The sequence below is a fragment of the Cornus florida genome, unplaced genomic scaffold, assembly GCF_030987335.1.
Source record: "Cornus florida cultivar Cherokee Brave unplaced genomic scaffold, ASM3098733v1 CherokeeBrave_3.0.0_Hap2_Chr05, whole genome shotgun sequence".
Classification (NCBI taxonomy): Eukaryota; Viridiplantae; Streptophyta; class Magnoliopsida; order Cornales; family Cornaceae; genus Cornus; species Cornus florida.
This window is the reverse complement of record NW_026775575.1, coordinates 107,696,014-107,714,713: the sequence shown is the minus strand read 5'-3', so window position 1 is coordinate 107,714,713 and position 18,700 is coordinate 107,696,014. Positions and strand designations below refer to the sequence as shown.

The 18,700-nt window shown below is 37.2% G+C and overlaps 1 protein-coding gene across 2 annotated transcripts; it reads left to right on the top strand.

Moving 5' to 3' along the window:
* The first annotated feature begins 4,419 nt into the window (after window positions 1–4,419).
* On the top strand, window positions 4,420–16,975 carry LOC132308369 (uncharacterized). 2 transcript variants are annotated; one of them, XM_059806431.1, is made up of 4 exons: window positions 4,420–4,578; window positions 8,489–8,533; window positions 15,026–15,180; window positions 16,605–16,975. In XM_059806431.1, exons 1-4 carry the CDS (start codon window positions 4,566–4,568, stop codon window positions 16,695–16,697), a joined length of 306 nt encoding a protein of 101 aa, XP_059662414.1. In that variant the 5' UTR covers window positions 4,420–4,565; the 3' UTR covers window positions 16,698–16,975. The 2 variants fall into 2 exon arrangements, with proteins under 2 accessions (XP_059662414.1, XP_059662415.1); XM_059806432.1 differs by lacking the exon at window positions 8,489–8,533.
* Window positions 16,976–18,700: the final 1,725 nt, after the last annotated feature.

Here is an 18,700-nt window from a genome sequence, read left to right as displayed (position 1 = left end):
CCGTGTCTATATATATATATATATCCACACTATGGACTCTCACTGGACTATGATACGGGTCTCAACTTGAGTAGAAGGTAACATGCAAAACGCACCTAAGTGGGCATGACTACCTAAGCCTAACAGGGTACACCTCAACCAGCATAGCCAGCTACGCGTCCTATTGTATATACGTTCCCTAACCGTCGACTCTGAAACTCAAACTCATATAACGGTACCATAATAATATATTTAAAATCCGTTCATATTTATCCATAAGAAATCCAGTAAGTCGTTTAGCTTATTCAACCGCACAGACTTATACATAAGGAGGATTCTATTTTTATAATCCATTCCCTTATTCCAAAGTAGGTAGGACTTAGCAATTTGAGCTAATCCAAACCTAGTATGTCACTGTCCCATACCTGTATATGCAATCCAATCCATCCAACAGTTGATAGAATACATAATCAATGCACATAACAACTGAACCAAAATAAGCATAAATAGAAATATAGACTAACATGCTTACTCCAGTAACTGATAAATAAAAAATATAAGATATATCAATTAATTCCATGATGAACATAAAGTAAATAGATAAACTATCATATTCATCCCATATCTCCATTACAAATTATCTTACTCTGAGCATGCAGATAATTTATTCTCCTCGTCCATAAATCCATGCCAAGTATAAAAATAACCATATTAATTATCATGCTTGTCACTATTAATAATATCATATTAATCAATTTTCCATTCACAGAGAATAAATAAATCAAGGTTCAATAATTTAACATTCCTCTGCACTGAAACAAAACAATTCCTGGCGAGACTTACCAGTGTTCAAGCTATAAACACCTACTAGTTTATTAAGCATTAATCCACTCTCTCAAGTGTTAACTAGACTTAGAACATCTCAAAACACCCAAGTATAGCTTCCTCCAGAATCTGAAAATCCCAAAATCCGAGTTCCGTAGCCCATACAGTCGCAGAAAAACGAAAAACTGAAGAGACTTTGAAGGAGCCGGCTCCAACCAAGTTGGAGCCGCCTCCAAACAAGATGAAGCCGGCTCCAACCCACTTGGAGCCGCCTCCAAGCCCATTTAGAGCCGGCTCCATGATTCCATGGAGCCGCCTCTTCCCCCTCTCCTCCTCTCTGCTTGATTTCTTCCCCTGTGTCTACCCCGGCAACGTCCAGTTCATCCGTCCTAAATTGCTAAGGCTACTACTGGTTAAAGGTATGTCCCAGTGTGATCCAAAGACAAGTTTAATGCCTTAGTTATTCACCGACAACAATCAAAACAAGAGTTATGTAACAGGAAGTTAGAACGAGCAATTTACCATTCAAGAGCACACCATGTTCTAAGTGAATAAATCATGTGAACCAGAGTAATATTAAAGCTTCCCAGAGTGTTATAAACTAATTCAATTCTTTATACATCAGTTTACATGAATTATACATCCAGTTACATAAATTATTTTATGAGTTTCTTAAACGAAGGATTATAAAACAAGCAGTAACTCATGGCTACGTTCAGTTTAAAAATAACAGAGATATGCAAACCAGTTTACTTTTAATCCTTATACATTCCTGGAGTTGCATTAGACATGCAAAAAACATAAGTCAACGGAATAGAGTTAGGATTATAACTTGCCTTTGAGACTTTTGTTCAAAATCTCTACATCGTCTTCAAAAGTTCCGGTGATTCCTACTGAAATCTCTCCTCTGTTCTTTCTCTACCTCCACAGACGTGAATAGGGTTCTAAAACCCTAGGCCTAACTTTATTATGTTTATTTATAGAGTTATACAAAACCTAAATTAATTCAAGCCCTAACAGAATCCTAATCGGCCCAGAGAAAACTTAATTAAAACCTGCGTCGGCTACATACGTGACTTCTAAAAACAAAAACCCTAATTATATTTTCATAACTAATAATTAATTAAAATATTTAATAATCAATTCAATTAAAGGAAAACAATAAATTATACTAAAGAAAACATAATGCAACAAAACAAACAATTTAATTTAATGAAACAACTAAACAAGTCATGTAACTTAAACACACAATTAAACAAGTAACAAGCAATTCAAATAAACAATTAAATAATTTAAAATTCAATTAAAACAAATCAAACAATTTACAATTAATTCACAATTAAATCAAAACAAATTCACCATTAAATAAATAAAAACGCAACTTAAACAATCAAATAAATTCCAGCTCCATCCTTTTAAATTAGGGGTATTACACAACCATATCCTTTATTATTGGGTTCTTAGACTTTACAGTAACGAGTACTGTCTTTCAAGAGAAAAACACTCATAATGTTGAAATTTTGAGCAAATATCACCTTAAGAATTTTTATTTTTATTTTTTTGGTATATAAATGCTTTAAGTTTGAAAAAATGATCAAAGAATGGCTTTAGGTGGTTACAAATTTAGTCATGTGACATTTTTAATATATAAAATTTCAAAAATATCCTTTTCTCTTCTAATGACACCCTTACATATATGAAGAAGGGACAAAAAAAAAAAAAAGAAAAAAAAAAAGAGGGATAATTTAATCATTTCACATATAATTATTTTTTACCTTTTTTTTTAATTCAGCTATAGAGAGGCAATTTAGTCTTTTTAGCATTCAGACTATTATTTACTCAAAATCTGAATGTTATGAATTTTTTAAAAGGTACATTATATACATACCATATAGGTGTGTTTCACTAGCTGCCCATTTATATTTGCCAAACATTACCAAACAATCTAATAATTTAGGGGGAAAGAAGAAAATAAAAAATTTAGGATTAATTTCATTTACACCCCTGACGTTTAACGATATTCCACTTACACTCTTTTTAGGCTTTAATATTCCACCTACACCCCTAACCTTTTCATTTAGGTAGCAAGTTACCCCTGCTGTTAAGCAACAAAAGGTTAATGCTGATGTTAGCTGAAAAATATGAGGACAAAGTCAATTTTACCCTTCTAATATATGAAATGACATTTTTAACCTCATTAACCAAGGCAGAATTACAAAACTATCCTAAACTTATTAACTCAAAAGTACAGCAATGCCATTCTCTATTCACTTTTTCTACTAACCGCCGTCATCACCATCAATGCCACCAATAACCGCCACCATTTTGCGTCACCATCACCACCACCACCATTACCATTGTGCCCACACACTCTTTGTATAACAAAAACTAATCTTCTCAAGCTCATCACAAATAGAAATAAGGACTTTAAAGCATTGAAATCCTCTAGTTTTTCTTCCATTAGGATGATAAGTGAGGGGACCCAGAAATCGATTTATTTGTTTTCCCCTCTGAAACCTTGCATATTTGATATATTTTCTAGCAAACAGTCGAGAACATGGGTATCAAGTGATGAACCCATCTTCTCTGGTGACGCCATCTTCAACACTGACGGCGAGAGCTGGAACTTCCCCGATGTTTTCCTATGGTGCATCTGTGCTATTACAAACTGATTGAATCTTTAAATTCTTACTGTTGGAGTCATTTTGGAAGGCATTTCATCATTAGAGTCCTTGATATCATTGAAAGATTGCCGACTGTCGATGGTGCACCATAATCTGCTTCATTCGCCGAGATTAGCATTGGCAGCGCTTGAAAATTTTCTTGAGCAAATCCCTGAGAAAACTTCTTGTTTTTATCTGGTCGGGGAAAAAAACATGAAAGAGAGGTGAGAAAAAGTTGTCGGAGAAGATGGCGAGAGTTGGAAGTTTTAAAGATAAGTCTCGAGTCCCGGTCGTTTTCCACTTTCCCGATGGTGTATCCATGTTATTTTTTGACGCGATTTTGTGGTCTGATGCCATGAATAAGCATCAGAACATATTCCGAATCAACTGACCGTTAACATATTTACCTCACACGATCGCTCGGTAGCGGCGAGGGTTACATGACGGCAACGGATGCGCAATTCACGATGGCAACACTGTGTTTAAGTGACGAAAACGGTAGCGTGATTCAGGGGACCGATCTTGGATAAGAAGTGCAGGGGTTTTGCTTCTACCGGTATTGATGAGCTTCTCGGTGCGATTCCGGTATCGGGATCGATCTTGCGCGCGCTACCACCCAACAGCCGAAGAGGCCCATGTCTATAACCAACCGGTTCCTATGAGTCTCACATTGAAAGAGGGTGAATGAATAAATAGAGAGAGAAATGAGGGTATTTTAGTCTTTTCATTTAATTTACAAATCTCTTTATAAATATCACTATATAATTCGTGGGCAATATCGTAAAAGCACACATTTCCAATAGTAGAGTGGACGGCCATCAATAAGAGGGGTGTAAGTGAAATATTGAAACCTAAAAAGATTGTAAGTGAGATATGATCAAAGATAAGGGGGCGAAGGTGAAATTAACCAAAAATCTACTAATAATTTCACATACCCCGCCGTATTCAAGAGAAATATTTGGCAAGTAAAAGGCCTTCCGAAAAATCTGGACAATTACCACAGGCACGTGGCGCAACATCATCTCCCTCCTCCCACAATTGTAAATCATGCCTTCAATCTCACCTGTGTGTGTTTCTGGCTGTTACAATCTGTAAATCATGTCTCGCCGAGGTAATTTGAGCCCTTTTTGTCTTAAATCATGCTTCGATCGACTATAATGTTTCCTTGCTGTTCTCTAGGGTTTGCTCTCCGTAATTCTGTTATTTATTTATTATTTTTTTGGGTTATTTTTCAACCTTTATTTTTTCGTTAGAATAGTTGTTGCAAAATTTGTAGTTTATAAGGTAATTGAGCAAAAGAAGATGCCAAGCTACTTACTCTTTTTATTTTCCCTCAAAATATGGACTTCAGATTGCTGTATGAGGAGGAATTGTTTTATTTATTTATTTATTATTATTATTTTGATTTGAAACTCTGATTTGGTATTCTTCTTTAATTTATTTAGTTTGATTAACGTCCTCCTTAATTTGTGTAGTTGCATTTTTAGGGTTTGATTTTCAGCTGTCCGGGTATTGTCTGTACGAGTTATAATTATGCGTTGATAGCATTTTAGCATGTATTCTTACAATGTTGTCTTTCTTAAATATGTGTTACATGATTGAACTGATGGTAGATCTGTTTAGGTGGACTGGTCCATAATCAAACTGTGATTTTTCATTAGTTTGTCTTCTTTGTCTCTCTCTCCACACACACACATATTAATAATCCTTGGTAATTCCCCTGTCCGTATTAAACTTGTGTGCCGCCATGTTTTGAACTAAGGATTGTGATTGCCCCAGGTCTCTGATGTTTCTTTTGATAGTGGGTGCCGTGTGTGATTCGATCTGAGACTCTGGCAACTTCACCTTGTGTTTTTAACCACTCCTTCTTTGCCAGCTTATACCCATTGTCAGCTAACAGTTGTCTCATCTAATCCTTTTGTGACCGCTCTCACCATCCGCCTTGTGTCGATCAGCTTAGACAAATTCTCAATAAACCACTGCGAGGCAGAATTGAATGTTGCCTCCCCAAGGACTCCCCACCATACAACAAAACACAAAGAGCACAAGTTTGATTGAACCTAAAATGGCCTTGTTGAGTTCCTTTCTACTTTTTTTCTCCTCAAGTTGCCTTATAGTTATAGGCGCCTCTTGAGCTGTGAACGCCCGGCAAGGTTTCCGAAGCTTAAGGTATATTGAATGCATTGATCCTTTGTGTTTTATCAAGTGCCCATATTTTCATTCCGGGGGTCTTGCTTATTGGCCTTTTGATTTGAAAGCTCTCTGGTCCAACGATGGAAGCACAACCAAGCTTGGTTCGTAAGGCTTGAAAGACATCTTTAGACAGAGCTTTGGTGAATACATTAGCATTCTGTGAGTGGGAAGGCACTCATTCTGTGACCAAAGAACCAAGCAAGCTTTCTCCCGAACAAAGTGATAATCAATCTCAATTTCTTCCCAAAACTGTTCCTGTCTTGAGTGTCGGTTAGGTATTATAGGGTAGGACGTTGAGCACATAAATAAGCCCGGGGTTGCAGATGGTGAGACAGAAAAGGAAAAGTCGTACGCGGGGGGATGTGACTGAGTCCTCTCCTGCTGCTTTGCCAGGCTCTCTAATAGGAAAGGAAAAGTAGTATGCGAGGGATGTGACTGAAGCCTCTCCTGCTATTTTGCCACCAGACTCTCTAACTGCAATTTCCCTGAAAACTCTAGAAATGTGAAGAGTAGCGGTCAGTAAGACCTGCTTATACTACTGCAACGAAAGAAACTACATAAACCCCTCCCTTACAAGTTCTCTAAGGCATTGAATGGCAAGCTAACACGACTTGTAATTAAAGAAAGTGGAAAGAAATCCCAACAGCGGCTTTACGAGCCTAAAATGGATGGTGGATGACGGGTTTTTCCATGAACCGGATTGGATCTGACCTCAGAAGGAAGGCTTGTTTTTTTGGGGGTTGGGGGGGGGGGGGGGGGGGGGTGTGGTGGGGGCGCGGTGTGGGGGTTAAGAGGAGAAGAAAATAGATGCTTTTCTTGCTATGTCTATCTCTGTAGATAACCCCTAATATTTTGAGTAAGGTTTGGTGAACTATGGTTCAATATCTGTCTTATTCATGTTACCACGTGTGCTTTATGAATGAATCTGACCACTTGGGTGGAAGGGGCGGTTGTGTGGGTGGGGTTGGCTCCTGGTGTGGTGTTATTTATGCACGCTAGGGTTTTGAAAATAGGTATTAGTTACTTTTTGTCTCGATCGTAAGAATGTAGGATATACTCATATTAGATCCCGTCCCGGCCAAAATGACATGAATTTAAAAAATAATGCCAAAAGACTAATCAGTCTGCTACTGTTCAAAAATAACAATGTGCTTTTGGATCATTTAAAAAAAACAAAAAATGTAAATATGTTATTTGACAATCATTGAGTATGAAGTCCTGAGATATTAAAATTCTGTTACTTGTTCAATCTCGTGAATTTTGAATACTTGTGAAGAGAGCTGCCTTATTTGTTTTTCTAAATCATTGCTTCTAAGATCTATGTTGACTATTTGAGGCACATGTTACATATATTTCCAGAAGAAAGGTACATATATATTAATTGTTAGATACACACGTGTTTCATTATGATATTGGCAAGCTGAGCTAAAATGTCGAAGTGTCTTATTCTGTTAACTTGTTACTATTATTATTATAGTTGATCTTGTCCTTTATTTGATTATGTTAACATTGCTACTTACGCCGTTACGTGGCATCCTGTATTATTTTGTTTCGGAAATTTACCCCCCATTTATATTATTCGTTCTCCTTTTGTCTTTCTTCAATATTAATTATATTTTTTGTTGTTCTTTACATGCAAAAAAGCTGCTACTGATATTTGATCAATTGCTTTTAGAGAGTCCTACCTCCTTGACTCCCTAGTTGTGCAATGTTTTTGGTCATTGTTTATATAGATAGAGACCCATACCTTTTTCCCCTAGCGATGAATGAACTGACAAGAGACATTCAAAAGAGATTCCATTGTGTATGTTATTTGTAAATCGCTGTGGCCAAAGGAGTTAGTGCCATATTGGAGGCTTGGAGGGGAACCTTAGAATTAAAAGAGTTGAAGACAAGTAGAAATTAAACTAGATATATGGAGTGGAACGTAAATAAAAATAGAAATACAAATGAGGATGTTGTGAAGATAGAGAATTACGAGGTACAAAAAACTAAACATTTTTGTTACTTAGGCTCAATTATCCATAATGAAGGGGAAATTAGACATGAATTTTAATCATAGAACCAAGGCAGGATGGGTTAAATGGAGTAGTGCATTTAGTGTATTGTATGATCGGCGTATTCTGTTAAGATTGAAAAGGAAGTTCTATAAAGCAACTATTAGACAACCACACTTCATAACACGGAATGTCGGGCAGTTAAGAAACAACATATGCATTGAGTGAGTGTGGTAGAAATGTGAATGTTGAGATGGATGTGTACTGATACTAGAATTGATCACATTCTTGAAATGGTTGGAGTAGCACCAAATTGGTGATAAAACGAAAGAAAATTGGTTAAGATAGTTTTGGCATTTGCACAAAAGACCTTTATGTTTGTCACTTAGGAAGAGTGACATAGTACACAATACACATTGAGTGGCATTTGCATGGTAGAAATGTGAATGTTGAAATTAAAGTGGATAGAGTTAGTAAGGAATGATATGATAACATGTGGATTGATTGCTCTTACCTTTAGCAGGGCAAAAAATGTGTTTTAACTGAGGCCATGGTCTTAGGTGAAACAGAATGGAAAAAATATGATTGATGTAGCGGACCCCCAGTAATTGGGAAAAAGGCTTTGATTGTTGTTGTTGTGTATATATATACATAGAGAGATATGTATAGATTGGTAGATATCTGATAGCATGATAAATTTGATCTTTATAATATTGGTAATATCTATATAATGCTGATTTTAATTTGATAGATGTGACTTTCTGTTTCTTCTGCTCATTTGTCATTAATAATGTAGTTGAAATTTTGTTATATATGGCTTTGACTTTGCAGGAAGAACTTTTAAGTCTCGATCTTTCTGCTTTTCCACCTTATTTGGTAAGAAATTGTTGCCGTTCTTTATTTGATTTCAAAACCTTTATTTCATGTATTTAAGGCCGCATATTTCACACAATACTTGTGACAGTGCAAAGTTTGCTTTACTTAAGTGGTGATTATATGCTGCTATCTCAGCTAAAAGATGTCAAATTCCATTTGTCTTATATCTACCACACATGCACGATTATAGTCACTAATGTTTTGGGTACTGAAATAGAAGTTTTACTTTTGTTCGGTGTTTAAAATCATATGAGAAAGAGAGAGAGAGAGCAACCATATCTGTATATTCAACACCTTAAACCTAATAAGCCTATGTAGGCTTATATAAAGGGTACAAGTCTTACTTAATAACACAAGGGCCCTATCAAATATATGTAATTACATAATGACCCAACACATGTATATATATATATATATATATATATATAACATTCTAACACTCCCCCTCAAGCTGGAGAATATATATCAAATAATCCTAACTTGGAACATATAGTTCTTAAGCGGTTATGACCCAATGCTTTGGTAAACATATCAGCTAATTAATCTTCAGACTTCATGAATGGAGTAGAGATGCTCCCACGTAATATTTTTTCTCGAATGAAGTGACAATCAACTTCCATATGTTTGGTCCTCTCATGAAACACAGGATTTGATGCAATGTAAACTACTGCTTGATTATCACCAAACAATGGAGTAAGAGCTTTAACCGTCAACTCAAGTTCTTTTAGAAAATTTTGTATCAATGTCAACTCACTACTGTTATGGGCCATTGGCCTATACTCAGCTTCAGCACTAGATCGAGCTACCACCGTTTGCTTTTTACTTCGCCATATACTAAGATTTCCTCCTACAAATGTGCAGTAGCCTGTAGTAGATCTCCTATCTGAAGGAGAACCAGCCCAGTCAGCATCTGTAAAACCTTCCACCCTGAGATGGCTATTTCATTTATATAGTAACCCAAAACCTGGAGCTTGCTTGAGATATCGGATAATCCGAAGAATAGTAATCCAATGTGGCATTCTAGGGGATCCCATGAACTGACTTACAACACTAACTGCATATGAAATATCAGCTCGAGTGATAGTGAGATAAATTAATTTCCCAACAAGGCGACGAAATCTGCTCGGGTCATTAAATAAATCACCCTCATCAGACACAAGTTTTGTATTTGAATCCATAGGAGCATCAACCGGACGACCACCCAACATACCTGTTTCTTTTAATAAGTCCAACATATATTTTCGTTGGGATAAACTTATACCCTTCTTGGATCTAGCAACTTCAATACCCAAGAAATACCTAAGTTTACCCAAGTCTTTAGTGTGGAATCGATATTGTAGAAACAACTTCAACTTAGCAACGCCTTCAGAATCATCTCCTGTTATCACAATATTATCTACATACACCACAAGAAATATTAAGCCAGCCTTAGTGCGCTGGTGAAACACCGAATGGTCGGTCTGACTTCTGTTAAGACCAAATTTTAATGCCACCTAAGAGAATTTTCCAAACCAAGCCCGTGGAGATTGTTTCAATCCATATAAAGCCTTTTTAAGGCGACAAATAGTGTAAAGATACTCCCCCTGAGCAACAAACCCAGGTGGTTGCTCCATATAAACCTCTTCTGCTAAGTCACCATGCAAAAAGGCATTTTTAACATCTAACTGAAACAGAGGCCAATTTCTATTAGTAGCAAGAGAAATCAAAACACGAATAAAAGAAATCTTAGCAACGGGGGCAAACGTCTCATCATAGTCAATACCATAAGTCTGGGTATAACCTTTGGCAACAAGACGTGCTTTTAAACGCTCAACGGACCCATTGAGAAGATACTTCACAGTATATACCCAGCGACAACCAACAGGTTTGGCACCTAGAGGTAATGGAACAAGATTCCATGTGCCATTCTCATGCAAAGCATCCATTTCATTTTGCATTGCTTTCCTCCAGCCCGAATCAGACAAAGCATCCTGCACAGTATGCAGCAAAAGAAGCATCAGTTTCCTTGAGTTTATCTTTAGTCAGATGAGTACCAGGACCTCTGCCTTTGAGAAAAATTGCAACAAATTTAGCCCACAGTATGTAATTCTTCCCATTGAGTTTAACTGAAGTCATGGGAGAATGAAGATTGGACGTGGGAGAAAGTAAATCGGAACTGGACGCCATGGTGAATGCAACAAAAACAGAGAACAAAAAAAAAATAATTGCAGAATCTGTATTCTGGATGAACCTGTCGAACAGGCCGGATCTGGCCGAATGGATCGGAACTGATCGAACGGGCCGGATCTGGTCGAACGGGCCGGATCTGGTCGAACGGGCCGGATTTGGGCTATCCTAGGTTTAGTAAACTAGGGTTGGAATAGCATAACTGTGTAGCCAAACACGGGTCTTCTTCTACACACCTTTACAAACGCCGGTGAGCAACGCAGCGGAGGCGACAGCAACTTAATCATAAGCAACGGCCGAATCAATAAGCAGCGACCGCTGCAACTTCTGGCCAAAAAAGACGAACCTCACCTCTGCAAGTCGAGACTGCAGATGTCAGCGAGCTCGCTGACAACCAAAGAGGAGCTGTCGGCAACGACGAACAAGGCAGAGACGACGACGAACAAGGTAGAGACGACGACGAACAAGCTTCAGATCTGATGACGACGACTGAGGCTGTAGATCTGACGACGACGGTGAACGATCTTTAGATCTAACGATGAACAAGAAACAGAGACCACCAACACCACAATCGCGATGCCGATCTTATACAAGAACAACCCAATTATAGACTCTCACACCCATGATCGTGTTGCTCTGATACCATGTTTAAAATCATATGAGAGAGAGAGAGAGAGAGCAACCATATCTGTATATTCAACACCTTAAACCTAATAAGCCTATGTAGGCTTATATAAAGGGTACAAGTCTTACTTAATAACACAAGGGCCCTATCAACTATATGTAATTACATAATGACCCAACACATGTATATATGTATATATATATATATATATATATATATATATATATATATATATGACATTCTAACATTCGGAAAATATCAATGTATTTTTTTTTTTGGCGGTTAACACATGGATTTCTAAAATCCCTGTTATTAATGCAATATATTGATTCCTGTAGAGCTATATAAATATGGAGAGTGCCTGATTGTTATAAAGATATTTTTGTATTGAAAAGCAAGCACACTTTTTTTTAAAGACTTGGGAGTTTGTAAAATAATTTGAGAACGTGAATCACATACTGTAACTGTAAGATGGAATGCATGAACACGAATCACATACTGTAACTGTAAGATGGAATTTTCATTATACACAAAATACAGATCATATATTGTAAAATATATTTTTTATTATTTATAGGTATAAAATTCATGTTAAAATTTGGACTTCATTTTATTTTACTATTATTATTAATATTTTGATAAAAATGGAATTTTATGCAGTATGTGTAACTTTTGAAAAGTCTTTATATTATTTAGTTTTTTTAATATATTTTGTTGATAAATGTAATGAATGCAAATAGTTCCCTCCCTCACACACCAAAAAAAAAAGTGTCTAAAACATTTTTTTTTCAATGTTATGTACAAAAGTTTTAAAAAGCAGTACATGCATAAAATAAAAATAAAAGGGGAGATGCAACTTTTGGTTCGATTATAGAAGACATAGTTATAGGATGAAAGTAACACACGACCTAGGACCTTTACGCAAAGCATGGTTAAAGAGTCATACTCAGTACATGGTGCCTGATCCAAAGACTCTGAAGAAGACGGATGAATCACAGTAGGCAGCTTGGGTCTCCGAGTGTAAACCTGTAATGGAGCAGTAGATTGGGGAGGAGCAGGGTTAGGGGATGATTTAGGAAGAGGCAATGAGACAGTTGGCAAATATAGTCTAAAAGTAGGAGTGTAACAGCAATAACCCTTCCAAGTGTGAGAATGCCCAAGAAGCACACATTTAGTTGCACGAGGATTAAGTTTGTCAAAACTAGGTCCAAGGTTATGAACATAGCATACACACCCAAACACTTGAGGAGTAAGAGTAAACAATGTTGAAGTAGGAAACCCCTAGGGGTTCGCTCAACTGGGTAATTCGATTCCTCTTGGGTGCAAATAATTCATGTTTGGGTGGAAATAAGACAGAATGGGAAAAAAAAAAATTGATGAAGGAAATAAGACAGAATGGGAGATGTCCTTTCAAGACAGAGGACAGCATACAGGATCTTTCATTAGAAACAACTAAGTCATACGAGAATGATCATCCACAAATGTTACAAAATAATGAATTCCATTACTAGAAACATGCTTTTGGACCCCATACATTTGAATGAAGTAACTGAAAAGAACTAGAGACACGGTTATTTACCCGAGATTTATAAGACACACGGTGATGCTAGCTGACAAGCTTCACATGACAGAGACAAAACACGACTAAGACTCGGGACTTGGCGCTGCAAAACAGGGTGGCCAAGACGACAATGCCACTGAGAGAGAGAAGACTGAAAGGCTTGGGGTTGATGCTCAAAATTGAAGTAATACAAGCTACCTACTTCATGCCCCAAAACAATCTTCTTCTTCGTCTTGAAAGCCTGAAAACACAACCCGAGGGATATAATGTAACATAACACTGAAGAGTTTTAGTAATCTTACTAATAGACATCAAATTAAATGGGAATTGAGGAACGTATAAAACGGAGGAGAGATACATAGTAGAACTAAGATGAGTTGTTCCTAAACCTAAACCCTTAGAAGATGATATTCATCTCATGGGATAGGAATCATATTAGACTCCACAACCTGCGGAGACCCAGTGGATGGAGCTAGTCAACCAGGAACATCATCTTTATAGAATACCTGATTCGTATAAATAGATGGTTTTGGTTTGCCATGCAGATCCCAATAATAATTAACAGGAGACCGCAGCGTTTACATTTTCGGGATTCTTTACCTCGGCCACGGCCAACGGTCACCATGTGTGGAACGATCGCCCTGGGAGACAGGTAAAGCTGCTAGGTCCACCCTGGGAGACAGTTAAATCTGAACGTTACCGGAAGCGCCACTAGATAGGATAGCTCCTTTAGAGTCAAAAATACTTCAGGAAGAGATGGAGGTGTGAGAATGCCAAAAATCTGTGCACGAGTCGGCTCATACGCCGATGACAACTCAGTGAGAACCTTCCTCAAGGCCAAAGTACTGTTACACACCTCATAATGTGTGTGATATTACCAGTTCCTGAATTTAGTTGCATTAGGCGGTTCCAAATGTCCTTGGCAATGTCCAGATACAATTAAGAGGAACTAATTTGGGGTTCAATACAGGTGAATAATAGAGACATAATCTGAGCATCCTTCTGTACCACAAACTGAAATTAGGGTCACTGTCCTTTGGTTTTTCCTTTACCAAATGACTACCAAGTCCTTCATCTTTGAGAAATATTTCCATTGATTTTGCGCACAAGGTGTAGTTTTTCCCATTAAGCTTGATTAAGGTCATTGGAGGATTAAACGAGACTGTATAAGAGAACAAGTCAGAACTAGAGGCCATGATTCTGGATAAAGTATGCAAATTCTGGTTACTAGTATAGGAGAAACCAAACGTAATAGATAAAAGAGGAACACAAAACAGCTACCGGAATATGCAAATTCTGGCTGGAATTAATCCAGTGAACTCAGTTGGGCCGGGTCCAACAAACAGGTGGCGCTGAATTCTTTCAAATCGAATCAAAACAATCTTAGTTCATTGAAAACCCTAATGTGTGATGGCTGCAACCAGATTGATGACAACAATACTTCAACAAACTGAACGATGGCCGACGAACGATGACTCAACCACAACACCATGGGCTCTACCACAATACTACACAAAGATACATTGATCGTGCGACTACCACAACAAAAAATTGACCACTATATTGGTCACGATTACATACCGATAGATGATGAGGCTTTCAACCATCGACAACTAGGCTGCAGATGATTGAGGATGAGGCTGCCGATGATTGAAGATGAGGCTTCTGTTGGCGCACGAAGAAATGGAAAATCAAACGATCTACCTAGGTTTGTGCTTTGATACCATGCAAAGTTTAGGGTTATAGAATTAGTGTTAGATCACAGATCAAGGAGAGATCATGAGAGAGAAAATTGGAGAAATGGCGTAAGAGAGAAAGAATCTATGATCCTATCTCAACCTAATCTCATATATATATATGTATATGTATAAGAATAAAGGAACAATGAAAAATACTAAAATGCCCTTGAGGGGTAAACTTATTACATATATGCTCCAATATAACTATTCTAACTGTTTTTAGTACAATTGATTCTCTATTTGGACTGTATTGGATGGTGAGTTTGCGTTAAATTGTAAAAATAAATGGAAGAGATGCTTCGTGTAATTTATTGCCTTTTTTCTTGCTTCATTAAGTTACTAGTTGGGATGCCTTCTCTCTAAATTTAACATGCATATTCTTTTGTGGTTCCGATTTGCAGGAACTGGTTCCTTGCTTCAAGCAGCTGCAGCCAGCAGGAATATTTTTTCTAGCTCCGATTCAGTGTTTGATGCTTTTGGTACTGGTACTAAGGCTATTGATGTGGAAATCGACATTCCTCGTGTATGCGATATGTATCGCAAATTCTTGCAAGCGGTGAGTGTTTCTCATCGCAAATCACACAGAATAATTGATGAATTGTATAAAACTTGCTTGAGCTTCTTCCCCATCCCCTCCCTCCCTTCTTCTTTGGCGTATTAAGCATAGTTTTGCCTTTTTTATGATACATATAATATATGTATATATATTTTGAAACCTGTTAATTGGAGTCCTATAATTCAAGAAAAAAAAAATTCTTTGTCCCGATCTTTTGAACCCTTTCCAGATTGATTATTTTCAGCTAATTCTTAGGTTATATATATAAAAAAATTCTAATAATCAGATCATACAAGTTTTGTTGTTGTACACTCTATGATGATATCATAATTGGAATTACAAGTTGAGATTTTTGTGATCCAATTTCTTTTTTCTTTTATTTTTAATGCATTTTTTTATGAGTATTCTTTTAAATGTGTTGTCACCTCATCTATGTATTTATAAGTATTGTTCTCTAGGTGTCTAGATTACTCCTGTTTCATTTCCTTTCTCTTTGATTTGGAATTCTATATTTCCATGATATGGCTTCAAACTCTAGCTCCATATTGTCTCAATTTTCAATCACTAAAGTCTTTGAATCTCTCATCAATTTGAGGCTCCTCTTTAAGTCCTACAGTAATGGATAAAGCTGTCCTATTTACCAAAGTCTTTGAATCTCATCAGAGGGGGTGATTACTCTGTTTTTTGTGGTGCTTCAGTATAGTGAACAGATTAAAGATATTTCTTGTGTCGATTCATTTGTGTTTTTTTGCTTTTATACTCTTAGGAGTTTACTTGGGTTTGTTGAGAATGCTCTGATTTTACATCTTAGGCCTGTGGAGTTCTCCTCGACATTGTATTGGTTGTTTGATGAATAAGATCTTCTCACTTACTTTATATATATGTGTGCGTGTGCGTGTGTGTGTATGAAAGAAAGAAAAAAAGGAACTCCATTAATCTGGTTCAGTGAGGCTTTAAATCAATATGATGACAATGGTGGATTATAGGGTTCTGACGTGATTTTGATCGCTAGTTGGATCGATGTTATGCTCCCAATTGTATCAGAAGAGAGAGTATGATTCCAATGAATGCAGGAGAGAGAGAGAGAAAAAAAAAAAAAAATTGGGGAAAAGGGTAACGGTTAGATATTTGGGAGAAAATTATGCAGTAATTCAATATTAAGGCACAAAGCATAATACTGTGTGTATTGGTACATATCGTTGCCTTTTTAGTTATTCCCCATGCAGCGAACCACCATATGAGTTTAATTATTTCTATGGTTTAATAAGGCATTGACATAAAATGAAACTCAACTGTTGTGACCGTTCTTAGTGTAAGTTCTCTTCTGATAATCATGCATAAATTTCTTCTTTAACTAGTTCATTGTTTTTTTTTTTTGGGTTCCCCCTAATAACTGTGTTTTCTTTTCCTAACCTATAATGCAGCAATGCATAGACAAAAAGGGGACTTACAAAGAGTGCGCGATGTACCGCAGGCGTCTTGCGAAGTACTCGTGTAAGGTTGAGGATGCTAAATGAGACTTCTGCAATAGTGTTCCCTTTGAAGGTTCATGCAAATAGTTTCTGAGAAGAATGAACTGATAAATTGCCAGAGTGTAGAAACACAGACAACCATGGGGATGGCACTTTAGAATTTAAAAGCTCAACCTTCTCCCTTTCTTTAAAAGCTCAAACTCTATGTTGTCTGATTGTTATTTTTTATGTTCTTTCTATTTAAAAAGTTAATTTTGTTTATAGATTTGAATGAAATACATATCCATAATTTTAAATAAATTGGTCCAATTATGAGTAGAAAATGGGCATCTAGTAATAAATTTTATTTGGTAGAATTGCTCAAAGCACTCGATCATCTTTTGATTAGCCTAGTAAGTTTGTTGGTTGCTTCGCAAGTGCAACATTGGAGTGAGTTTAATCCGGTGTTATTCGTGAGTATGCATTTCTAAAACAGGCCTAGTTGTGATAAGTTTTTGGCTTGCCTCCTGCAAAATGTAATCCGGTGTTATACATTTCATTAGCCATGACCCCTTTCCGTAGCCCCACCTACACCACCACCACCACCGCCACTACCTTCCCTTGCTGGTTCCCTCACATTGCCCACCGATCTCTGTCCAACCCTTCGATTGTGCCTTCTCTATGTAGGTGTGGATTGGCATCTTGCTTGGGGTTTGTAGCTTCCTGGCCATTTCAGATTGGAGTGTTACTATGTGGACTGAGAAATCAAACTCCCCAAAGGCCTTTGTTTATAGAATTTGCTTTGCTAGCTGTGACTTTTTTTTTTTTTTTTGAGGGAGAGAAATAGGCACCATTTCTCTAATAAAAGCAAGCTTCCATAGCCACAGTGAAGAAGATTTATCTACAATTGCGTTCGAAGCAGGCTGATGTCATGCAAACTTAGTGGTTGTAAGGAGGCCAGAGCCATTGCTGCTGCTTGGAGTCTCCCAAGCACAGTGCTTAATAAGTGTCTAATGATGCAGTTGTGTTTTTGTTTGTCTTTGGGCTTGTTAAATTAGGGCTTGTGGGCTGGTGGTTTGGGCTTCACTCTTTTGTATAATGATTTACTCGTAGTATATATACACACACACACACACAGTATATATAGAGAGAGAGAGAAAGAGAGAGACTATGGTGGTGCTTTGATGGTTGAAATGGCTTCAAAGGTCCGAATATGGCATTAAGGAATGTATATAAATACTAAGAAGTATATGCGGAGTACTGCAGTGATGATGATCATTAGTGGGAGACAAACACTGAGGGAGGGATTCAGTTGCGGAGTTGGAGAGAGAGAGTTGCAGAGGTGGAGAGAGAGAGGGTGCGGGGACAGGTAGTACATGTAACGCTCGTACGCTGGTTTTGCTAAAAGACAAATCCGCAGCATTACAGTTGGCGGGGAACAAATCTCCAATGGGTTATGGAAACAAAAAGCATGAAAGACAAAAATGAATTACAGGTGTCATTTATATACAGTAAAATATTAATTTATGGTTTCATGCAGTATTTTCACAATTTAGTTTTGCAAATGGTAACTCCTTCCCAAAATCTAATGTGTGTTAGCCAAAAGGGAAGAAAATAGTTGTGATATAGACTATCAAATTACTGATGCATAATAAACTTATTGTCAATGAAACATAGAAATTGAATACAATAGTATATAGTAATACTTCATAAATAATATTGATTCATAATACCCAACTTAATGGAAGAAAAGAACATTCATTTAAACATAATCTGAAAATAGAAATCAACATTAACACTAATCTTCTTTCAAACCCAACCCCCCAAAATCAGACCAAAATCAGACCGCCATTAAAACAAGTCCTTCCAATCCACTCCTCCATCCTCAACGCCATTTCCTCCATCCTCACCGCCATTTCCTCCATTTTCTGGTTTCACAGAGCTTGCGCCGTCTTCTGGATTTGCAGCACCATCCTGGCTACCATTTTCCCCTCCATTCCCCTGTTTTGGGGCACCACCAGCACCGGCGATGGGCTTCTTACCCATTGCCTCTTGGCTGAGTAACTGCT

Coding starts and splice junctions, on each gene's coding strand:
- LOC132308369 (XM_059806431.1), top strand. Junction 8,534..15,025: donor CTGCTTTTCCACCTTATTTG/GTAAGAAATTGT, acceptor TCCGATTTGCAG/GAACTGGTTCCTTGCTTCAA. Junction 15,181..16,604: donor ATCGCAAATTCTTGCAAGCG/GTGAGTGTTTCT, acceptor CCTATAATGCAG/CAATGCATAGACAAAAAGGG.